The sequence below is a fragment of the Portunus trituberculatus genome, chromosome 50 (assembly GCF_017591435.1).
Source record: "Portunus trituberculatus isolate SZX2019 chromosome 50, ASM1759143v1, whole genome shotgun sequence".
NCBI classification, from domain to species: Eukaryota; Metazoa; Arthropoda; class Malacostraca; order Decapoda; family Portunidae; genus Portunus; species Portunus trituberculatus.
The window spans coordinates 16,710,986-16,733,485 of record NC_059304.1 but is presented as its reverse complement, the minus strand read 5'-3'; the positions used below and the strand labels follow the sequence as shown (position 1 = coordinate 16,733,485).

Sequence of the window (22,500 nt, the reverse complement as noted above, 5' to 3'; positions counted from 1 at the left end):
TCTCTCTCTCTCTCTCTCTCTCTCTCTCTCTCTCTCTCTCTCACCGCGACCGTTTTCAAAGACCATAGAGACAATTAGCCGAGTTCTGAAGAGTATTTGTCTTGTTGATAATGTAGAAAACTTGTTAATAATGTAGAAAAACTTGTTAATACAGTATGTCACTAGATTTACCGAAAACATCTTAACCAGAGCCCCTCTCTCACCTGACCATTTTCAAAGACCATAGAGACGATTAGCCGAGTTCTGAAGAGTATTTGTCCTATTGATAATGCAGAAAATTTGTTAACATCCTACTAGATTTACAGATACATCCTTAAGAACCCATGTCACTTCAGCTAGAGCCCTTTGAAAGAGTATTTGTCCTGTTAATAATGTAGAAAACTTGTTAACATCTCACTAGAATTACGGAAACTTTCTTAAGACCCGTATCACTTAAACTAGAGCCCTTTGAAAGAGTATTTGTCCTGCTGACAATACAGAAAACTTGTTAACATTTCACTAGAATTACAGAAACTTCCTTAAGACCCGTATCACTTCAACCAGAGCCCTTTGAAAATAGTAAAGATGCTGTGAGGCGAGGAAGTGTTTCAGAATATTGGCCTTAACCCCCTTCAGTACCATGACACGTTTTCATATTAAATCTGGTTACTATTTGATGATTTTATACAGCTTCAGAAACTCATGTGAGGGATTAAAATAGTGACGACTCAAGCCATTAATCTCCTGACCTCCATAGACCCATCCTAATGTCAATAAATTCGTCTAATCACATCCAAAACTCAAGGTAGAAATGCGTCCCAGTACTGAAGGGGATTAATACCGTGTGTACTCCAATATGACAGGCAAAACAGCAAGTAAATGAGAATACTAAAATTAAATGCATAGTAAGAAGATTAACAACGCACTCTACGCTAAGGGAAAATATATAAATAAACACGAGAATAACACTCAATAAGGCAAGAGAACAAGTACATAGATGAAACTAAACCGGTAGACAATGAACAGAAAATGAAAGAAAAGAAGGAACGAGGAAGTGAATAGACAGATAACGAAAGCCTTACTAGTGGATGGGTTCGACGAGAGAGAAGATTGGATGGGCAGGTAAGTAAATATAATACAGGTGAGTGAATAGACTGCTAGGTGGAAGTGGGAAGGTAGAGGGAGAGGGGGTGAGGGGAAGTGGAGGGAGGGAGAGAGAGAGAGAGAGAGAGAGAGAGAGAGAGAGAGAGAGAGAGAGAGAGAGAGAGAGAGAGAGAGAGAGAGAGAGAGAGAGAGAGAGCATGATACAGTTCCGCAGCGTAGTGCGTGTAATACTTCCGGTGACCTTCCGAGAGAGAGAGAGAGAGAGAGAGAGAGAGAGAGAGAGAGAGAGAGAGAGAGAGAGAGAGAGAGAGAGAGAGAGAGAATGTTGTTAGGCGCAGATAAAGAAAACTCCCACATACGAGTACTCATAAATCATCTCTCTCTCTCTCTCTCTCTCTCTCTCTCTCTCTCTCTCTCACGCTATATCACACTTTCACTTCCAACACGCATTCATTCGTTGATGCATTTTCTCAATTCTATCCACTCTCCTTGCTTCACCTATAACAATGAGAGAGAGAGAGAGAGAGAGAGAGAGAGAGAGAGAGAGAGAGAGAGAGAGAGAGAGAGAGAGAGAGAGAGAGAGCATACATTATCTAATACGACTGATCAATATATCCACTCATTTACTCGTTATTTACTCATATAAATCAAATTCCCATTCCATCTTAGTAACACACACCAAGGAAAACTCGGAAAGGCTCGTATTTTTAACCCCCTTCAGTACCTAGACGCAATTTTACTGTGATTTTTGGGCGTGATTAGACGATTTTATTGGCATTACGAAGGGTCTATGGAGGTCGAAAGATTAATGGCCAGGATCATTACTATACTCATCTCCATATGAGTTCCTGAAGCCGCAGCGAGATACTGTCAGGGTTAAACGCTTCTGTGCTTCACCTCCACTATTTGAAAAGGCTTTGTTTAAAATGACACGAACGAACTTTTTAACGGTGTTTTTACGGTTCTAGAGGCAGATTAACAAGATTTCTACATTATCAACTGGAGAAACACTCTTGAAAACGCCGCCACTCATGTCTGTAACCTTGGAAAACAGACGTGGTGAGACAGCAAAGCGTTTTTAACAGTGTTTTTTACGGTTCTAGAGGCAGAATGAGAAGATTTCTACATTATCAACTGGAGAAACACTCTTGAAAACCCCGCTAATCATCTCTGTGGCCTTGGAAAACAGGCGTGGTGAGACAGCAAAGCGTTTCTGAACACGGACCAAAATAACGCAAAGGAAGAACCACACACACTAATACACCAGTCAACCCTCCTAAGCCAAGGCAAGCCAAGCCACGTGAAGCCAAGCCAAACCACGTGACAAGGTGGTTGACAAAAAGGACAGTCAAGGAGAAAGTTCTAACACCTGTACAGACAAAACTCTCTCTCTCTCTCTCTCTCTCTCTCTCTCTCTCTCTCTCTCTCTCTGTATTACCACATGTCACGGTCTGTTTAGGTAAGGAATAAGAGAAGGGCATTTTTGACATTCCCACAGTCGCTTCGGGGGAATAATTTAATATAGAAGAGGTGGAATTCCTGCCCTCAAATCCTGCTTACCCTCTCCTCCTCCTCCTCCTCCTCCTCCTCCTCCCCGGTACTCCGTCTCCTTCTGCACCTGCTATTCCTCCTCCTCCTCCTCCACCCTTTCCTCTTCCTGCACCATGGGAACACACACGTAGGCAACCACGCTTATGCAGACTGTATGTATGTGCTTAAGAAATTCCTGGCAGTAACTTGTGATGATGATAATATAGTGATGATAGTGGAGGAACAGGAGGAGGAGGAGGAGGAGGAGGAGGAGGAGGAGGAGGAGGAGGAGGAGGAGGAGGAGGAGGAGGAGGAGGAGGAGGAAGTCAAGGTTTCATGAGAAATTTCTTAGGGTAACTATGATGATGATGATGATGATGATGATGATGATGATGATGATGATGATGATGATGATGATGGCCAAAACTAAAAATTTTCTACAATACAACCAACACTAACGAATGTAACGTGTGTGTGTGTGTGTGTGTGTGTGTGTGTGTGTGTGTGTGTGTGTGTGTGTGTGTGTGTGTGTGTGTGTGTGCGCGCGCGCGTCGTCACCCGAGAAAGACTAAGATGATGGGCGACAATTGACTCTAATGCCTTCCGGGAAACGAATGAGAGAGAGAGAGAGAGAGAGAGAGAGAGAGAGAGAGAGAGAGAGAGAGAGAGAGAGAGAGAGAGAGAGAGAGAGAGAGAAATGCCCTTTAAGTCTACACTTCCTCTCTTATCGACCAGAACAACAACAACAACAACAACGTGACCCAACACTCGGCACTAAAATGTTATTATTCACGACTACAAAAAAAATAATAGAACTGTATGCATTTTTCTTCTTGTTGACGTGAAGACAATGCATTCGAGAGAGAGAGAGAGAGAGAGAGAGAGAGAGAGAGAGAGAGAGAGAGAGAGAGAGAGAGAGAATATCAACAAGTAAATTATGCTGAGAGAATTGAAAACGTTGAGCAGAAAACCAGAAACACACACACACACACACACACACACACACACACACACACACACACACACACACACACACACACACACACACACACACACACACACACACAATTTACTGAAGAGGGGGAGATAAAGAATGCCATTATGACACTTACACCCACCATTAACGAGAGAGAGAGAGAGAGAGAGAGAGAGAGAGAGAGAGAGAGAGAGAGAGAGAGAGAGAGAGAGAGATGGTATGAAAGAATAGAAGGATGGCTGGTGGTGGTGGTGAACAGTAGCTTGCTTGTAACTTGTGGTGGTGACGTGAGCCATGCCACTATCACAACCCACACCACCATTACTGTCACTCCTCCCCCCACCCTCATCACCACCACCACCACCACCATCACCGTCACCACCACTGATGTCACGCCCTACGCCGCCCACCTCACCAATCCATCCACTTACATTAACTGACTGACTCACTGACTGACTGACTGGCTGGCTGGCTGAATGATTGACTGACTGACTAAACTCTTCCTGGATTGACTAGCAGTGTAAAATATTAATAACGGACTATTGTTGCTTCACTGCAGGATGAAAGCACTAACTGATTGACCGACCGACTGACTGACTGACTGACTGACTGACTGACTGACTGACTGACTGACTGACTGACTGGCTGACTGACTGGCTGACTGACTGACTTACTGACTGAATGATTGGATATATACTAACATGAATGACCCAGCTGACTGACTGACTGACTGACTGACTGAATGGCCAAATAGCAGCAATGGTAATGAACAACTCATAACCACAATGAATGACTGACTGATTCTCTTCTGACCACTTTATACACTAAAAAAATTAACTGACTAAGACTGACTGACTGACTGATTTCGACAAGTAAGAGTGAAGCAAGGAAGAACAAAGCACATAACGAATACAAGTGACCTTACAGACCTTTATGCGGCAGCGGTGATGGTGATGGTGGTGGTGGTGGTGGCGGTGGTGATGGTGGTGGCAGTAGGAGGGAGGAGGAGCAGGAGGAGGAGGAGGGGGTGGCAACAGCAGCAGCAGTTGACTCAGTACACTATTAACTGGAGTGGCCTGATTTAGATGGAGCAACAGTGGTGGTGGTGATGGTGGTGGTGGTGGGAGGTGGTTGGCATGGCACGGTGTCACTGCCCGAGAGTGCCACACCTCCTGCTGCCTCGAGATCCTGTTACCCAGTGCCTCCCTTTCCCCTCTTGTTGTTCCCCCACCCTTCCATCTACCCTGACAACTAGCCACTCCTCCCATTACTTCTATTCCTCCTCCTCCTCTTCCTCCTACTCCTCCCTATGTTCCGGGTTCTCCCCTCCCCTTCTCCTCTTCCTCCTCCTCTCTTATGTTCCTCGCTCTCCCCCTCCCCTTCTCTCTTCCTCTTCCTCCCCACAAAGGCGGAGTTCCCAGTGAGTAGCCAGCCTTGTCCCCGGAACACGCACACAGTAGTAGTAGTAGTAGTAGTAGTAGTAGTAGTAGTAGTAGTAGTAGTAGTAGTAGTAGTAGTTTTAAGTACCGCTACGAATCAGTGTTGCGTAACGTGGACACTTTTCTGTTTAATGTGGTGGAGAGCAAGCGAGCACGCACACACACACACACACACGTCATCTCATGAAGACAAGCATTTCCTTTTCCTGGGGCACATCATAACGAAGGACTACCACCACACCAACACGCTTTTTTGTGCTTATATAATTATCTCCAATAACAGAGAGAGAGAGAGAGAGAGAGAGAGAGAGAGAGAGAGAGAGAGAGAGAGAGAGTGGTGTATGCGCTTACCGTGGATGGTGAGCTCTGAGTCCTTGTTGAGGTCGTACAGTCTGAGGGCTTCATTGAGTTCCTGCTGGGATGAGATGGTGCAAGGGTCACCTGGAGGAAGGAAGGGACGAGGAGGAGGAAGAGGAGAAGGAGGAGGAGGAAAGAACAAAACATTAATACAGTCAAGACTAATAATGTCCAACCATCACACAGTACAGGTTATAAGTATAACTGTCTGTGGCAAGCAATAATGATGCAACACTACCAAACACTCTAGTAACTCTACACACACCTAAATCATCTCACACACTCTAACAAAACAGGATAACATCTACCTATCTATTCATTCCAGTTTGTGTCACTTACAAACTGAGACTCTCCACAGATTATCAAAACAGGATACATCTACCTATTTATTCCAGTCTGTGTCACATACAAACTGTAACTCTTCACACACAGGATTAGATGAAAACAACACACATGCTTGCAGGCAAAAATGTTGTAAAATAAAAGAGTTTCACACTAACAGGCAAAATGAAAGTTACAAGATTATACCTTGTTCTCTTCCTTGCACACTAATCCTCCCCAGACAGACAGACCAGAGCAACAAAGCAACGGCGCCTCACCTTCCTCGTCGATCCACTTGACGGTGAACACTTGGGCAGAGTCAAATTTACACATGGCGCGGATCTCCTGCTCCAGCGTCTCCACCTCCAGCGCTGGAGGGATGTACGTGATGTAGATCTCCCTGCGCACACACACAAAAAGAAAACATTATACAACAGTTACTTTTTGACAGTCTAAAGATACAAGAGAAGAAAGGAATAGCGTATGAAATGTGGAAGATGAGAGAGTCAGTGGAAGAACTTGATTGACAGAGCAGAATGAAATAAGAAACATCGGGGAAGTGCCAATCCAAAGGCCAAGCTTCCCAACCTACAGCTGATCTGACCTGACCTGACATCATGGGAGAGGATGCAGCATTACTTCACTACATCACACATTACTGTAAACTGTGTCACCTCAACCACTTCAGTACTGGGATACATTTTCACCTTGAGATTTGTGTATGATTTTATCTACATTAGGAAGGTTCTATGGAGATCAGAAGATTAATAGCCACACTCTTCACTATTTTAATCCCCACATGAGTTTCTGAAGCTGTATAAAATCATCAAATACTAGGTAAGCAGAATGAAAGTGGAAAAGCATTATGGTACTGAAGGGGTTAATATACACAATACATATACATAGTTAAGTATATACTATATGATATGGCTGCTCAGATTTGTTTCATATAATTGCATGTAAGTACAGATACATAACCAAATAAAAAAAAGTTTGAACCATATTGAAAGATGTAGGACAAATGCAGTAAAATATTAACCCCTTCAGTACCAAGACGCATTTTCATATTCATTCTGCTTACTATTTCGTGATTTCATACAGCTTCAGGAACTTGTGTGGGGATTGAAATAGTAAAGACTCTGACCATTAATCTTCTGACCTCCAAAGACTCTTCCTAATGCAAATAAAATTGTCTAATCACTCCCAAAACTGAAGGTAAAAATACGTTCCATTACTGCAGGGACTAGGTCACCTTTATACCATCAATGAATATATGTAACAATACATTCGCACATTGACGCTGCCACAAAGACACTTCGACACAGGACACTCCACTAATACATGACATGAGGTCACATAAGAGCCAATCACAACAACTTACCAAACACCTGCTCTCTTCTCAACACTCTAGAGCCAGCCAGTCATCCACCAAACAGAACTTTTCACTGTACTTTGATCACTATCCAAACACCCTCAACTCAACAATAGTAATTATAACAAAAACAACAACAGTAGTAGTAGTAGTAGTAGTAGTAGTAGTAGTAGTAGTAGTAGTAGTAGTAGTAGTAGTAGTAGTAGTAGTAGTAGTAACAATAACAATAATAAAAATAATAATAATAATAATAATAATAATAATAATAATAATAAAAATAAAAAAAATAATAATAAAAATAAAAATAATAATAATAATGAGTCAACATCCACAGTAACATTAACACAGGCAACACAGGTCAGTCTGCATTGCCTAGACTGCTACATGGCAATACACACTGTGCGTCCTCAGTATTTGTAATGGAACATGACGGTAAACACAGGTTGTGATATCAATGACATTTTCATTTATGTTCCTTTGTCTTCCTATAATTGAACTATTTCACTTGTGGAGCTTAAGTGGTCGCCCGGATTGCAACTACCTACTCCTTATCTCATTTTATCTTGATCTAATCTTTTTTTTATTTCATTCAGTTATTTTTATTTCTAATTCATTTTTACAGTGATACAGTAGGTTTTCTCACACCTTCCTTCACATTGTCAAACCCTTTTAAACTTACTTCTGCTATCTCATTTTATTCTTCACCTTATTCTATCTAACTATTCATTTCTGTGAAGTAGTAATAATGCAGAGTTTTCTTATCATTCCACACCCCCAGGCAGTTTCCCTTGATACTCTAAGAAACCTACACCACTGACTGACACAAAGAGAAAAAACAAATGTTCTGACAGCAGGAATTATCTCAGGAGGCCTCTCAGAGTAGCCCTGCAGAAAGTGGTATTGCAAAGAGAATGGCATTACATCTACACACCAAAGGTCATCCATTGAGGCCTCCAGGCAAAAGAAAAAAATATATATGAAGAAAAATATCGGAGTAATGACTTGATACATTTTGAAGGCGAGGAGAGAGAGTTTGGACTGCCATCATTTGCAGCACCGTCATGTAACACTGTTCCTCGTCACCACTACATAGTTGCCCCCATAACAACTGCTGCTCTTGTCATCATCCCTTCTTAAACCTACTTTTTTTTATGCATTTTTTTCAAAAGACTTCTAATTGACATTGTCAGGAAAAATAACAATAAGGTTATTATTCCAAATCCTGCAATGGCACATAGCTAAATCAATTCTTCAAACTGCTGTATTCACTTGCTATTTCATAGACAGGAATTAGTGTGCCAGCAGGTTTGTGGTATTTCCCTATCTTTGGTTGAGCCCTACCTCATACTACCCTACTATGCCGTTGTAAAGGGGGATACCAAAACCAGTTGAGTAAACCAGGCGAGTAAACAAGACACCAGAAAAAAGAGGAGCATCACATACAAGATCCCTGTGGCTGACGTGAGGCGGTGTGCTACGGGGGGACTCCCAGAGGAGGAAATGTGAGCACAAGGAGAACCTGCACCACCATAGCACATCACACACACATGCTGACACAGAGGACCACTCACCGCCTCAGTCTTACACTCAGGGCTGATCAGAAAGGAGAGGAGGACTGAGAAAGCTGCATACAGAGAGACAAGGAAAACAACCAACCACAAGGAAGACTTCGCCACCCCAGCACACCACACCACACTAATGGCCCTCTCAGCGATGGGGAAAAGGAACCAGCCAGGAGTCAGTCACTTGGGAGCAGCAGGGGACAGCTACAGTGGCAGGGACCGCAGGGGACGAGTGGAGTCCAGTGGCTTGTGAGCCACAGCGGACAGCTACAGTGGCAGGGACTGCAGGGGACGAGTAGAGTCAGTGGCTCGGGAGCCATAGCGGACAGCTACAGTGGCAGGGACCACAGGGGACGAGCGGAGTCAGTCACTTGAGAGCCAGAGGGGACAGCCGCGGAGGACAGCACAGTGGCAGGCACCGAAAGGGAATGAGTAAAGTCAATGACTCAGGAGCCACAGGGGATAGTCATAGGGTCAGCATCAGGCACCAAAAGAGGACAAGTGGAGTCAGTGACTCAGGACAAGGTAATTCTTATTGGACTTCACACTTCAGCTGACATGTGTATCTGGTGCTGGACTTTCAAGCAGTGAGGACTCATCCTGCACTGCACACCACGAAATGCACCTCAAGACCCCTCTTGCTAAAGGCAAAACAACGTGAATAAATGGAAAAAACACAGTGCATCCCTCTTCACATATATGTATATGTCTGTATATATATATATATATATATATATATATATATATATATATATATATATATATATATATATATATATATATATGACAAAACAAGAGTGAAGGTAAAAGTAGAAGAAGGTAGCCAAGTTTGTGGGGTGGTGGCTGATTACTGTACTCACTGTAAACCTGCAAGAAGGCACACACCACACAACATGACAGGCCACACACACACATACACACACCGGCCGGTCACTCGGTCACTCACCCACTGAAGGCAATCTTGACCCTGATTTCGGGCGGCTCGCCCTTGGCACCATCAGTAGCCGGGGCCTGCATGGGCATGGTGAAGGCACTCCCTGTGGGTGAGCGCACCTCGCCTCACACCCTCACAGTCACACACCTTGGCGGGCTCAGGTGTGCCGATCACCCTGGCGCAGGTGGTGCAGGTGTGCGGGGCACCGGGGGGGCGGGGGCTGGATGTTCACAGGGTGGGCGTGACTTGGGGCACGCGGCTCTGAAGGGTCATTGGATGTCCTTAAAAGCTAATAAGGCCGCTGATAACAATTTCGAGGGTGACCCAAACACTCCGGAAGTGTACGTCACGTGACCACCTACTATCACTCCTATTGAGCGTCTATAGTCACTTGTCTGTGTAATTCTTGATATATAAATATATTAATTACTATTATACAAGATTCTTAGTAGATATATTCAGCTATTTCATCAGTTCTGTTTATGGAGCAGATTTACTTTTTTATCCACCTTTTGATTACAGGTGCGGAGTAAACAAATGAAGTAATACATTGATAATTATACCTGAAAAATGAATATATGAAGTAGACCAATAAAAATTAATGAGAAAATCAGCCAAAACATATAGTGTGAAGCAGGTATATACCCGGTGGTCACAGGAAGAAGAGGAGGAGGAGAGGAGGCGTTCAGACCCTCAGTTGGTCATCCCGTGAAGCAGATAGCAGCAGCAGCCCAGATAATCGTATTTTTACCGTGAAATTGACCTGTAGGAAAGAGTTGCGATGGTAAGTCTGGGAGAATACCCCGTTAACCAGCTATTGCAAGGCCCAGCATAGGAGGGAAGGGGCTAAATACCGCTGCAGGGGGCACGGGAGGAGGACGTAACATGGGAGGGGCAGAGGGACGCCCTTGGAATGGCATGAATCACCCTCTAATAATGTAGTGTGCGGCATATCCGGTGTTTAGCAGCGAGATTTACAGCTGTAGGATGAGTAGGAGGGACTAGAGATCGCTATGGGAGGTCAGGTGAACGAGGCAGATGAAATGAGGTCAACGCAGGTCATCCCCTTCTAGAGTGACCTGTCATTCTCCTGCACCTGTCACCTGAGTACCTGTTGGGTGAGGTGCTGACCCTGTACCGTTTTGTTGTTGTAGACAGGTGAGGTGAGGTGAAGGTGTCTTAGTTACCTGTCACCATCCACCACCTGTCTGTCACCTGAATCATTGTGCTTCAGCTGTTCTCGTTGTTTTTTTTTTTTTTTTAGCCTTTTAACCCCTTCAGTACTGGGACACATTTTTTCCTTGAGTTTTGTGTACCATTAGACTATTTTATTGATATTAGGAAGGGTCTATGGAGGTCAGAAGGTTAATGGCCACAGTCTTCACTATTTTAATCCATCATATAAGTTTCTGAATCCTACACAAATCTCAAGATAAAAATGCATTCCAGTACTGAAGGGGTTAATCTAATGTAATGACACCTGAGACAGCTTCATTCAAGAGGGAGACTTTAAGACATTTGTTCCTCTCCTTTGGCTAATTCTATCGGCTCTGTGAGGAGACTAGCGACTGAGAGGGCCTTTTTTGTTATGTATATATTTTTGTTACCCTTGGCCAGTCCTCCTCTCTTACATGAAAAGAAAAGTTATGTGTATCGTTATGTGATGTGCAGTAAGCAGTTGTCATAGCACGTGTGGAAAGCCATGTCGTCTCAACAGGTGCTAAGTAAGGTAGCCAGGATGCCAGCTCAAGCCCCACACCATGCACTGCTCACCTATCAATGCCACCTGTTTAGTTCAAGGTGGAGAATTGTGGATAGGTAAACACTGTAATTGAGGCCATACTCACGCCTGCCATCTTCCCAACAGATGGAGCAACAGTTAGACTGCGCTCTGGACTTGATGCGCAGGTTGCCGCCGCAGCAGATAGAGCGCAACCTGAGTGACCTGATCGATCTGGTGCCAGCGCTGTGTGAGGAACTGCTCTCCTCAGTCGACCAGCCGCTCAAGATCGCACGGGACAAGAACAGCGGCAAAGACTACCTCCTGTGCGACTACAACAGAGATGGAGACTCTTACAGGTGCATTGTCTGCTTCTTAAAATAAAAGCTCTCTCTATTAATTCACCTTGGGATAACCTGATCATGACAGCTGGTTTGGAAGATGTACACACTTCTCATGCAGCCTCATACAAGCTGTGATGCAGTGCTACACCTATATTGTCATTATTTTCAAAGATAGGTACATTTCAAAAAAGATTTCATTATTTAATTTCAGCAATACCTAAGGGATTGTCTGCTTGGAGTTGTCACCGTATTTTAACCAAACTCAATATATATAATACTTTTTGTGAGACCTAGAAGTCTTCCCAAGGCAGGTCATCAGATGGTGTCACTTACCTTTTGTCAGCATCACAATATTGTCCCTTGATGAATGACACTATCACGGCCCCACAGATCTCCTTGGAGCAACACGTACGACCCGCCCCTGGAGGACGGAGCCATGCCCAGCGACAGGCTACGGAAGCTTGAGCTGGATGCCAACCAAGCCTTTGACCAGTATCGCGACATGTACTTTGAGGGAGGCGTGTCTTCCGTGTACCTGTGGGACCTGGACCACGGCTTTGCTGGTCAGTCGCTACACTCATTCTTCTCTAAATGTGTAGATTTCCCAAAAGGAGATTCATTTACTTCTTATTTTATCTATTCATTTTGGTTTCTAATTTTCTTCTCTGGTTCTGAGTGGATATTATGATGATAGCACCACACAGTGGATATTCAGGGATATTGATAAGCCTGAGATTGACATCACTTCATTAACTATTATGTCTGAAACAAGTGCAAAGCAGAAAATATTTTGTTATGCTAATATTGGACATATTTTGACATGTCTGTATTGAAATTAGTAAATGATTGGGTTTTTTTAGAAAATTTAATGATGGATACACACATCTATTTTACTTTACTTGTGAGCAATTCCAACAATCAGTTGTTTTTGTTGGGTTTATTTAGGTAGTCTGAGTCAGATTCCCAACCATCACCTGTTGCTTTTGATTACCTTCTCCATGTCATCTTTTTCAGGTCATGTCTGTACTGTCAGAACTTTTAGGGAAGTCAAATTTAGGTGTTATTGTCTTCTTATATTATAATACAAGATACTGTTCCATTAAGGAGCTTTCTCCAAAACAGTGACAAACAGGATGCCTTCTGCTTCTGGCATGATGCTGACATTTTGAATAAGAAATGTTTGGTTCTCAAGTCACCACTCTTTCTACATGTGTATATGAACACATGTATGCATACCATGTGATATTGTGGTACAATGCTGTTTTTTTTTTTCATGTACAGCCTTTGTGTATCAGTGCCTGGGGTTCGCTTTAGTGTATGCAGAGTTAGAAACATTTTCTTTCTGCATTGGGAACAATTCTGTACAGGGTGTGTCAGGTAGCATACCTTGCAGGTGTGATCCTCATAAAGAAGGCTGGGGATGGGAGCAAGAAAATCAAGGGTTGTTGGGACAGCATCCACGTGGTAGAGGTGGTTGAGAAGTCAAGTGGGCGGTCAGCACACTACAAGCTCACCTCCACTGCGATGCTTTGGCTCCAGACCAACAAGCAGGGCTCTGGCACTATGAACCTCGGAGGATCACTCACAAGACAGGTGACTCATCCTTCTGTCTATCCACTCACACATCCTTCACTCTGCCTTGCCTCCTCTGCTTTATTAAAGTAGCTTACTCTAATACCCTTCTCATTCTCACAACCTCATGTCCCTTCCACTTGCATTGCCCTGGTTTATAACCTAGAATGAATGCATCCCTGTTTTGAACCAGTAACTATACAGTAGACTATGAATTGTTGTTCATGATTGATAAGGTAATAAGTCACAAAGCATCAGAAATCCTTATCAGCTTGGCCTGTCTTGCATATAACTTCTCTTATAAGTAAATGGCCTGATTCATTCTGCACAACAAGCTTTTGCTGCAAGCTTAGGTGATCTTCAGAAACAGGTGGCTCATGAATCATTATTATAATCAACTCAATGTTCATGTATTCTCTCATACAATTGATCATATATTTTAAGCTATTATTTGATGATAACATTGCCACATGCTCCTATATAGTTTGCACTGATGGATGGTGTACCAAGGTAAAAGATGTTGTTTTAACAGATGGAACAAGACTGCCCTGTATCAGAGTCTTCCCCTCATATAGCCAACATTGGACGCATGGTAGAGGACATGGAAAACAAGATCCGCAACACACTTAACGAGATATACTTTGGAAAGACTAAGGATATTGTCAATGGCCTCCGCTCCGTTCAGCCCATCCCTGATCAGAAGCAGCACGATGCCTTCAGAACTGAGATTGCAAATGCACTTATCAGGAGACAAGCAAAGAAATCCTCTGATGAAAATAATTAGAATGTAAAGTTTATAAATATGTTTGTGAGTATCACAAACCAGGGTTTAGAAAGCTTAAAGTATGATTTTTTTTTTTTTTTTTTTTTTTTTTTTTTTTTTTTTTCTCTCTCTCATAAAATGGCCTAAGCCTGTTGATGGGTATGAAACACACTATTTCGGGCCAGACAAGTTAGCCTTCTTCAAAGAGACTGATGATGCTCTGATCTTAGCACTGAGGTCAAGCTGGGTAATTTGTGAGTCTACATTCCTTATTCGAACACTACTACTGGTAGAGGGCCATAGTGCACCTAGCTTCTTAATGTCTCAAAGCATATAGATACTAGCTTTGTGAAACTGTGAAGTGATAATAATGACATTGGAAGCCTCCATAGTCACCAGTGTGGTCTGTTTGGAAGGAGAGAGAGACTCGCATTTTGAGTGAATTCCAAGGGTTGGGTTGGAATGAAATAGGAAATGCTTCATGATGCTTGCAGTCAGTCCTATTTTATTTGGATCATTAATGTTATGGCAATATTTAATGCTTAAAATCAATATATCCAGTTCCTGCTTGAAAAGTACCCATATGATAACCTGGCTGCTTCCCAGGTGAATTGTTTTTCCTATTTGTTTTAAGTCATCAGGCCAAAGAATAATTTTAACCTCAGAGAGCCATATACTCACAAGTTCAATAATATTTTTTTGTTACGCATACATCATCGTGCAATTAAACAAGTAAAGGAAAGAAAAGCAAGCCTGGGTGGTCAAACGTAGGTGCTTTCTAACAGTCTGCAATTCCAGTGCGTGTACTGTCTCCTGGCGGCTGCAATCGCCAGTTATATATGGTCCATGTGCTGGCTGTTGACCTATTTGTAAAGCGTTGGGGCTCCACTGTGGGGGTGCCCTGTAATATTTGGGGTATGTTGTTTGTGAGGGCATGCGTGATTAGGTGTCTATTCTTTTTTGCACAATTTCCCTTTATTTTCCATAGTTAGTCTTTTCTCTGTGGCTCTTTAATGTGATGAATTTCATTCACAGTTACAAAAAGAGAACAGCCATTTTTCAATTTAACTGTTCGGTGACTTGAAAACCTCTCCTTTGACATACGAGTGACCCTCACTTTTCCTCGAAGGTGTGATCCGCAGTTTCTACTTTTTTAAGCCTAGTCCTCTGTCTCTCTCTTGGGCTGTATATTTGTCAGCGCTGGTAAGTGACAGTCACACCACCAGGGAACCCTGTATCCTTCAGACAGCTTTAGTTAGAGTGGTTAGCTTTTGGAACAAGAGACACCTGCATAGAATGGAAAGGGATCAACAGCAGGGGGGGGGATGGGATTGTCATTTGTTTTTGATAATCATACTCATCATTTTAAATTTGCTGCTCTAGAGATGGTTCAGTTTAATACAGGATAAGGATGCATTATGTGATGTGCCCAAAATGTTTATCAGTAACAAGAGAGTTGACCAAAGTTCCATGGGGAAGGTTGTCACTACTCATCAGCGCTGACAGGCTGGAAGTGTTTGGCCTCCAATGTATGAGGCAAGGAGGGTCTGGGCAACAAGTGCATTGACTTAGTGTTTTTAAGCATTTCAAGTCCGTGACATGTTATTTTTTCCATTGCAATTGTCACTGAGGACAATTTTTCAAGGGTTTTAAATCTTCTGTTAATTGTTAGTCATGGGTTAGTGAAAATTTTAATAGCGAACGTGCACTTCATTAGCTTATTAACGTAATTAGCTTTATCAGTATCACACATTGGTGGGTTGATTTACAAGTCGGGTGTCTCCCTCACTATTTACGGGGTATTAAACAATACGAGCATGTACTGCGGTACTCTTGCCTTGAGCCTTGCTGATTGATACTGTATTTATTATTATCACAGGTTCTGTTTAAAGATATAATATGGAGAACTATTGATCATATCCCTGTTGTATTTCCTTTAAGGCCATGTGATCATCTCATTGTTATGCATTTGCCCTGTGTGGCAGACACTATTTTTGATCAAAGAATTGATTATACAAGTATTTGGTATTTCTTAGTTTCTTTCTCCTCTTAACTGGCTTCCAGATTTTCTGCTCAGTTCCATGGAAATGGTTTAAGTCTGATGTACAGTATAATGAAGATCAGACAATACAAGTAGGAAAGGTTGGAGTCTGAAGGAATTGCATCCCAAGGGTTGAGGCCCCAGCCATGGTAGCAGAAACCAGTGGTCAGTAGCTGGTTGTGATGAGACGCCACAATATCCCAGAACGAGCTGTGCTACATGGCTATCCGGCCTATGGATGGATTCAGTTGTGATGTGACACACAAGTGCAGCAAGCTTCTCTTTTATTGTAAGAGTATGATATACGACTATTTTCCCATCACAGCAGGAACGAATGGAACACCTTTGGCAGTGAGTGACATTGGAAAGAGCTCAGCTAGTGGCACTAAATATCTGTACATCATGAACACAGAATACAAGAACAGTATTTTCTATGCTAAGCAGGTAACCAGTATACACTATTATCTATTGCATACAATACAAGGAGATGAGTCCAGAAGTTACAATAAATGAGAACAGATAACAAGAGAGAAGTTGGTCGACAGTGAGGGTATCAGCTGATATACAAATTATTGCTGTAGTAGCAATGAACTATGTATGTGTGAGGTACACCATAGAAATAGAACAGGACAAGGCTCTCCCCTCAGTGGTCAATTATCTCAATACTATACAAGATCAGTTACTTTGCTTCTATACAGGAAAATTTCAAAATTCTAGAATTTCAATATACCTTATATATAACATCTGAATTTTGATAATCTCATAACCAACAATATAACATGATAAATCATATATAAAAGTAAAAACTGTAAATTACTGGATGATTCCTTCAAGCCTTCAAGGTAAATTAAACTATTTATGAAAGATTCTTAATAGCTTGAGAACTACATGTATCCTCAGAGATCCTCTTCAAAATTGTATACTTTTGATGCATGCCTCAAACTAACTTTACAATCCAGAAATCCCACAAAGGACACTACCAGAGTTACACCATTACAGGCTGAAGCCATTCAGTGTAGTGGTTAGCGGTACAGTGTGGGTTGACGGTCTTGACTTGGAAGGTATATGCAGGTTGCCTTCAGCACTTTTGCAGTAAGGGACGTGTCCACAAATTATGTACTAATAGTACATTCAATCCCATTAAATATACGAGTGATTTGTTCACGTGGTTCAATGTCCATAAATGTTTATGACAGCATTCATTGCAGGAAAAAATATAAGAGGCAAATTTATGATCTTTAAATGTTGGACCTTGGCATTACATAGACTAGTAATTTTCATTCATTAAAAACACATATTTCACTCACAGTATATAAATGAAGTGGTTTTCTTATGATCCAAACTATAAACATCTTACTCCTATAAATATCAAACTATAAACATCTTAATCTTATAAATCCTATAGAACAAGATAAAAATCTACAATATATTATTCTATCACAATACATACACCTGTGTAAGTGTAATGAAAAAAGATATAACAATACAACACACAAAGTTTAAGTCATGCCAAAAAGTGAGGATTTCTGGCTGAACAGAGTAATGTTGGAGAACCATCAACAGCATCAGCACTGCTACTACCAAAGACATCCACTTACCTTAGATATAAAAAGGAATGTGTAGCTAGTCAGGATAAATCATCAGCTTGAGTTGGCATTGTTCTTGCCATCTTTATCCTGGCTACCAGTGCCATTGGCTCCATTGGCCTCCACACTTCCACCTCTGGCCTGTTTCTTCCCTTTGAGCCAATTTTCTCTTTTCGTCATGGGAGTCTTGCTGTCCATTCCCTCCTGGATGTCCTCCACCTGGGAGGTATCAAAGAGCTCAGAGTCCTCACTCGTTGTATCCTGACCTTTGGCTGCATCATTTTTAAGTGGTTTTGCAGACTTGGGTCTTGGGTTGAGGGGCTCTGCCGTGGCAGTATCTAGCTCTCTCAGCCGCCTCAGGTAAGACTTGACATAAGGCTGAATGGAATGGCAGAAAGAAGATGGACGACATCTGAGGTGGTAAGTGCAGGAACAGCCACAGTAGCTGGAGCACATGGAACACCACCACCGGTCTCCCAGGTGACACAGGCCACAGCTGCAGGAATGAAGATGAATCAGCCAAGTTAAGATTTACTTGTATGAAGTGTCAAGTATTACAGACTGTCTTACATGAGATGACCTCAACAGTATATTAAATGGCCAAGGACATCATCTTAGACTTGCCTCACTTGAAATCAGTATCAACCATTAAATGTACTCTATATATAATGTAAAAGTGTAGATTTTTAGAACTTTTTATACAATATAATAATCAGTGACAGGTTCCTTTTTTATTGTCTTTACCTACAATGCCTGTCACAAGCAGGAAAGAAAACAATTATATATATATATATATATATATATATATATATATATATATATATATATATATATATATATATATATATATATATATAAAAGATTGGATATGTGGTAGGAACAATTGCATTCAAAAACAATAATACATAATTAGAAAGATGAAGTAATGTAAGGTTGCTGATCACTTATAACATAAAACAGATTTATGCAACTACTTCAACAGCATGCAATATATTCAATGTGTATACTGATTAACAATGGTGCAGCTGTGCTCCAGCTGGCCTCTCTCTGTAGTGTGAAATGTCTAGCTGTCAGGTGGAGGCAAAGAAGAGGTGACGGAATCAAGCTGTAGGATACATACACAGCTACTGTGTACATCGCAGCTGGAGCAAAGGTGTGAATAATTACGCGAAACACTACCTGGAATCAGAACAGACAGGTAGATAAACAAAAATTGTACTACTGGGGCTTGCGAATGAATGAGCAACGGTGCAATACTCTACATAGAAAATGTCAAAGGCAACAGTGACATCATTAACAGTAACATTGTTACGCTCACAAGGTCCCTGGCTAGGGTTCACTAAGTTGACAAGAAAATCAATGCAAAAATAGAAAAGGTAGTTGAAAAATACTACAGTACAGTATTATATTTGGCCCAGGTCCTTTTAACTCCTAGGTAACAAGAAAAATTTCATACCATGCAACTAATTTTGAACACTCGCCGTTATAATGCGAAGACACATTGATGAAGCAGCCAATAGTTGACATAAGGAAGCTCCGAGGTGGATCTTTGAGTTATGTATGAGAGGTTCCCTTCCACTTATTTGTTCTTCCTTCGCTCTTAGGTTTGCAGAGGGGGGATGGGGGGAGGGAGGAGCTGGGCCAACCAAGGTTTAGTTTACCACACCTCGCCACCATCACCACCACTCACCACTAACCACTCACCAATCCACCACTTGCACCCAAGTATCTAATCCTCTATGCTTTCTACCATACCCTTTGTTCCTTTACACACACACACACACACACACACACATATAGGTAACATTCTCGTCATCATTTGGCAGGGTGAAATAGTGATATTGGCGGCCCACTCAGAGCGAGAAGATGCCACTTACTCTCCTCCTTGAGTGAAGAATGAGGCGCATTGTGAGGAGGAAGTCTCGCTTTACTCGCAGGTCGAATCATGTGAACCCTTAGCCCTCTTCAGGACGATACTACTGTCAGTCATGAGTCAACCGCGTGGAACACAAAGCCATGAGCGAAACACACACACACACACACACACACACACACACATCATCTAAAGATAACAATAGCAGGATTAAGAATAACATAAAATAAGCAAGAAATAGGTACAATAAACGAGAGAGAGAGAGAGAGAGAGAGAGAGAGAGAGAGAGAGAGAGAATCACACATCACTAAAAAGCATATAAGTAAAAATAACAAAAGAGAAAGAAACGAAAGTTAAATTATCAATAACAACAACTCTAACATCAACAACAACAACATCAACAACAACAACAACAACAACTAGTCAGTCGTCCATATTCAGAAACGACTTGTTCTCACTACGACAATTTTCCAAGTCCCCAGAGACGACTAGCCGGATTTTCAAGAAAGTTTCTCCTTTTAATAAACTAAAACTCTTGCCAATCAGTCACCAGAACCATCAAAACACCCTTAAACCCTTCAGTACCATGACGGGTTTCCATATTCATTCTGCTTACTATTTGGTGATTTTATACAGCTTTAAAAACTTATGTGGGGATTGAAATAATGAAGACTCTGGACATTAATCTTCTCTGACCTCTATAAACCCTTCCTAATGTCAATAATAGGGTCTAATCGTATACAAATCTCAAGGTAAAAATGTGTCCGAGTATTGAAGGGGTTAAAAACACGAGTATCTTCAACTAGAGCCTCTGGAAAGTAGTGATAGTGAGAGAGCAAAGTGTTTAAGAATACAGCCAGTCACCCAACAACATCACACGAACAAGACAACACAGTGGAGAAGCAACACACAGACGCCACAACACAACATTCCTGCAGACGGGACGGTGATAGCGGTGGTGGAGACAAGGCAGCGTCAGTGGTGGTGATGGTGGTGGTGGTGAGGGGCGGGGGCGTGGACGGGTTAGCTGAGGGCGTGGTAGTACCGGGAGAGGCGCGGGTAGCGGGGCATGTAAGGGGAGTAACACAGCGGGCAGTCCTCCCACGGGTGGTAGTAGTGGTGGCGGTGGTACCTGTAGGGACAGTAACTTAGGCTCATATTCTCAAACACTTCTGTGTTTCACCTCCACTATTTCAAAAGGCTTTATTTAAATTTACACGTGTTTCTTAAGGTATTTTTGCGTTTCTAGAGGCAGAGCGACAAGATTTCTACATTATCAACAGTGGAAACGGAAACACTCTTGAAAATCCCGCTAATCATCTCTGTGGCTTTTGAAAATAGTCATGGTGAGAAAATAAAGCGTTTTTAAGGTGTTTTTACCGTTCTAGAGGCAGATTGACAAGATTTCTACATTATCAACTGCAGAAACACTCTTGAAAACCACGCTAATCATCTCCGTGACCTTTGAAAATAGTCGTGGTGAGAGAGTAAAGCGTTTCTTAATACGGGCCTAAGATGTCAATGATACAAACACAAAACAATAAAAGCAAAGAGGAAAATATAAAATACCACCTCACTGACCTTGGGGGGACGTACAGGTCATCGGCGGAGTCCTCGTCGGAATCGTAATAGTGGTGGCGGGGGGCATTGGGGGTCAAGGGTCTCCTGGTGAGGGGCACGTGAGCACAGTGAAGGTTAGGTCAGGTGGTGTCACGGCTGTCTTACTCAGGTGAAGTAGCTTAAAGGTTATACGGTACAGGAGAAGGAGGAGGAGGAGGAGGAGGAGGAGGAGGAGGAGGAGGAGGAGGAGGAGGAGGAGGAGGAGGAGGAGAAGGAGGAGCAGGAGGAGGGATGGAGAAGAGGGCAGGAAAAACAAGTCGAACGAACGTATTTGACTTGAAACATAAAGAAAAAAAAATCCCATTATAAAACGATTACATACCTTGCAATATTAAGGATAACAAAGAATAAAAGACAGAAAAAACGAGAGAAAGAAAAAAAGAAACATATATATACAAATACATGAGTGTCTAAATGAACTAATCAAATAGATACACCAATAAACAAATAAGAAAATGTGAATCTTATGAAAAGGGCGAAGTACTCCAATCCACTTACACCACAACCACAATCACTACCCACTCCACATGACCTTCAAGTGGAGATATTATATGGAAGCACCGTAAGCACCATTCCAAGTATCAAACACCTGACCCACTGACCTGTATGACCTGGGGCGGGGACGGGTCATGGCTGCAGGGGCGGAGGCATGGCTGGCGGGGGGTGACGGAGACCTCGACGGGGACCTGGATTCGGCCTCCTCTTCCTCGTCAGACAGCTCCTCCTCAGCTTCTCTATTTGGGCGTCCTCGTGGTGGGCTTCGCGGAGGGCTTGTTTCCTGGTGGTTCATCGGGGCAGAGGTGGGGCGGCGTTGCGGGGACAGTGACCGGGCCCTTCTGGAGTTCTGGTTGTCTCCCTCACCTGCGTGTTGCGAGTTATTCAGGCTAGAGTGACAGAGAGAGCTAGGCAAGGCGGATAGATCAGGAAGGAAGGATTCATGTAACTAACTCCTTCAGTACCAGGACATGTTTTCACATTTATTCTGTTTAATATCTGGTGATTTCATACAGCTTCAGTTTATGTGGGGGATTGAAATAGTGAAGATTGTAGCCATTGATTATCTGACTTCCATAAACCCTTCCTAATGTTAATAAAATGGTCGAATTGTACGCAATTTTCAAGGTAAAAATGCTTCCCAGTACTGATGAGTTTAAAGCGTAACTGCAGGGTAACAAGATTTCTACATTATTGAAAGAAGAAATAGTAATGAGAACCCCGCTACTCTTCTCTGTGGCCTTTGAAAATAGTCGTGGTGAGAGAGCAAAGCGTTTCTGAACCCCACCTTGCAACGTGCCCTCAATCTCCGCCAGGTAGCGTTTCCTCGGCCTCATCTCCCTGGCGGCGGGCTGGCGGAGCACCTTGAGGGCGGAGTGCGGGCGGTTGGTGTGGTAAGCGTGGGAGTGAGCG

At 42.5% G+C, this 22,500-nt stretch overlaps 3 protein-coding genes across 8 annotated transcripts in view; 1 reads left to right on the top strand and 2 right to left on the bottom strand.

Annotated features, from left to right (window-relative positions):
* The window catches only part of LOC123499521 (atypical protein kinase C-like), a 76,201-nt gene extending 66,260 nt beyond the window's left edge, over positions 1 to 9,941 (bottom strand). The window contains exons 1-3 of one of the 2 annotated variants that reach the window (XM_045247580.1): positions 9,587 to 9,941; positions 5,985 to 6,106; positions 5,380 to 5,469 (exon numbers count right to left, since the gene is read on the bottom strand). In XM_045247580.1, the coding sequence (XP_045103515.1) occupies positions 5,380 to 5,469; positions 5,985 to 6,106; positions 9,587 to 9,663 (289 nt within the window). In that variant the 5' untranslated portion in view covers positions 9,664 to 9,941. The remainder of the gene's footprint in view (positions 1 to 5,379; positions 5,470 to 5,984; positions 6,107 to 9,586) is intronic. The other variant, XM_045247579.1, reaches the window with a different exon arrangement.
* Positions 9,942 to 10,216: 275 nt separating this feature from the next.
* On the top strand, positions 10,217 to 16,001 carry LOC123499680 (F-actin-capping protein subunit beta-like). Its single transcript, XM_045248061.1, has 5 exons — positions 10,217 to 10,358; positions 11,442 to 11,653; positions 12,029 to 12,201; positions 13,032 to 13,231; positions 13,743 to 16,001. The coding sequence occupies exons 1-5, from the start codon at positions 10,356 to 10,358 to the stop codon at positions 13,992 to 13,994; spliced, it is 840 nt and encodes a 279-aa protein (XP_045103996.1). The 5' UTR covers positions 10,217 to 10,355; the 3' UTR covers positions 13,995 to 16,001.
* LOC123499678 (insulin receptor substrate 4-like) overlaps positions 14,917 to 22,500 on the bottom strand; it is a 22,408-nt gene continuing 14,824 nt past the window's right edge. Inside the window, exons 9-13 of one of the 5 annotated variants that reach the window (XM_045248055.1) lie at positions 22,376 to 22,500; positions 21,696 to 21,954; positions 21,055 to 21,138; positions 20,519 to 20,605; positions 14,917 to 18,096 (exon numbers count right to left, since the gene is read on the bottom strand). The exon at positions 22,376 to 22,500 is cut by the window's right edge and continues 100 nt beyond it. In XM_045248055.1, the coding sequence (XP_045103990.1) occupies positions 17,655 to 18,096; positions 20,519 to 20,605; positions 21,055 to 21,138; positions 21,696 to 21,954; positions 22,376 to 22,500 (997 nt within the window). In that variant the 3' untranslated portion in view covers positions 14,917 to 17,654. Of the gene's footprint in view, positions 18,097 to 18,476; positions 18,780 to 20,518; positions 20,606 to 21,054; positions 21,139 to 21,695; positions 21,955 to 22,375 lie in introns of those variants that run through there. The other 4 variants (XM_045248059.1, XM_045248057.1, XM_045248056.1 and 1 more) reach the window with 4 other exon arrangements.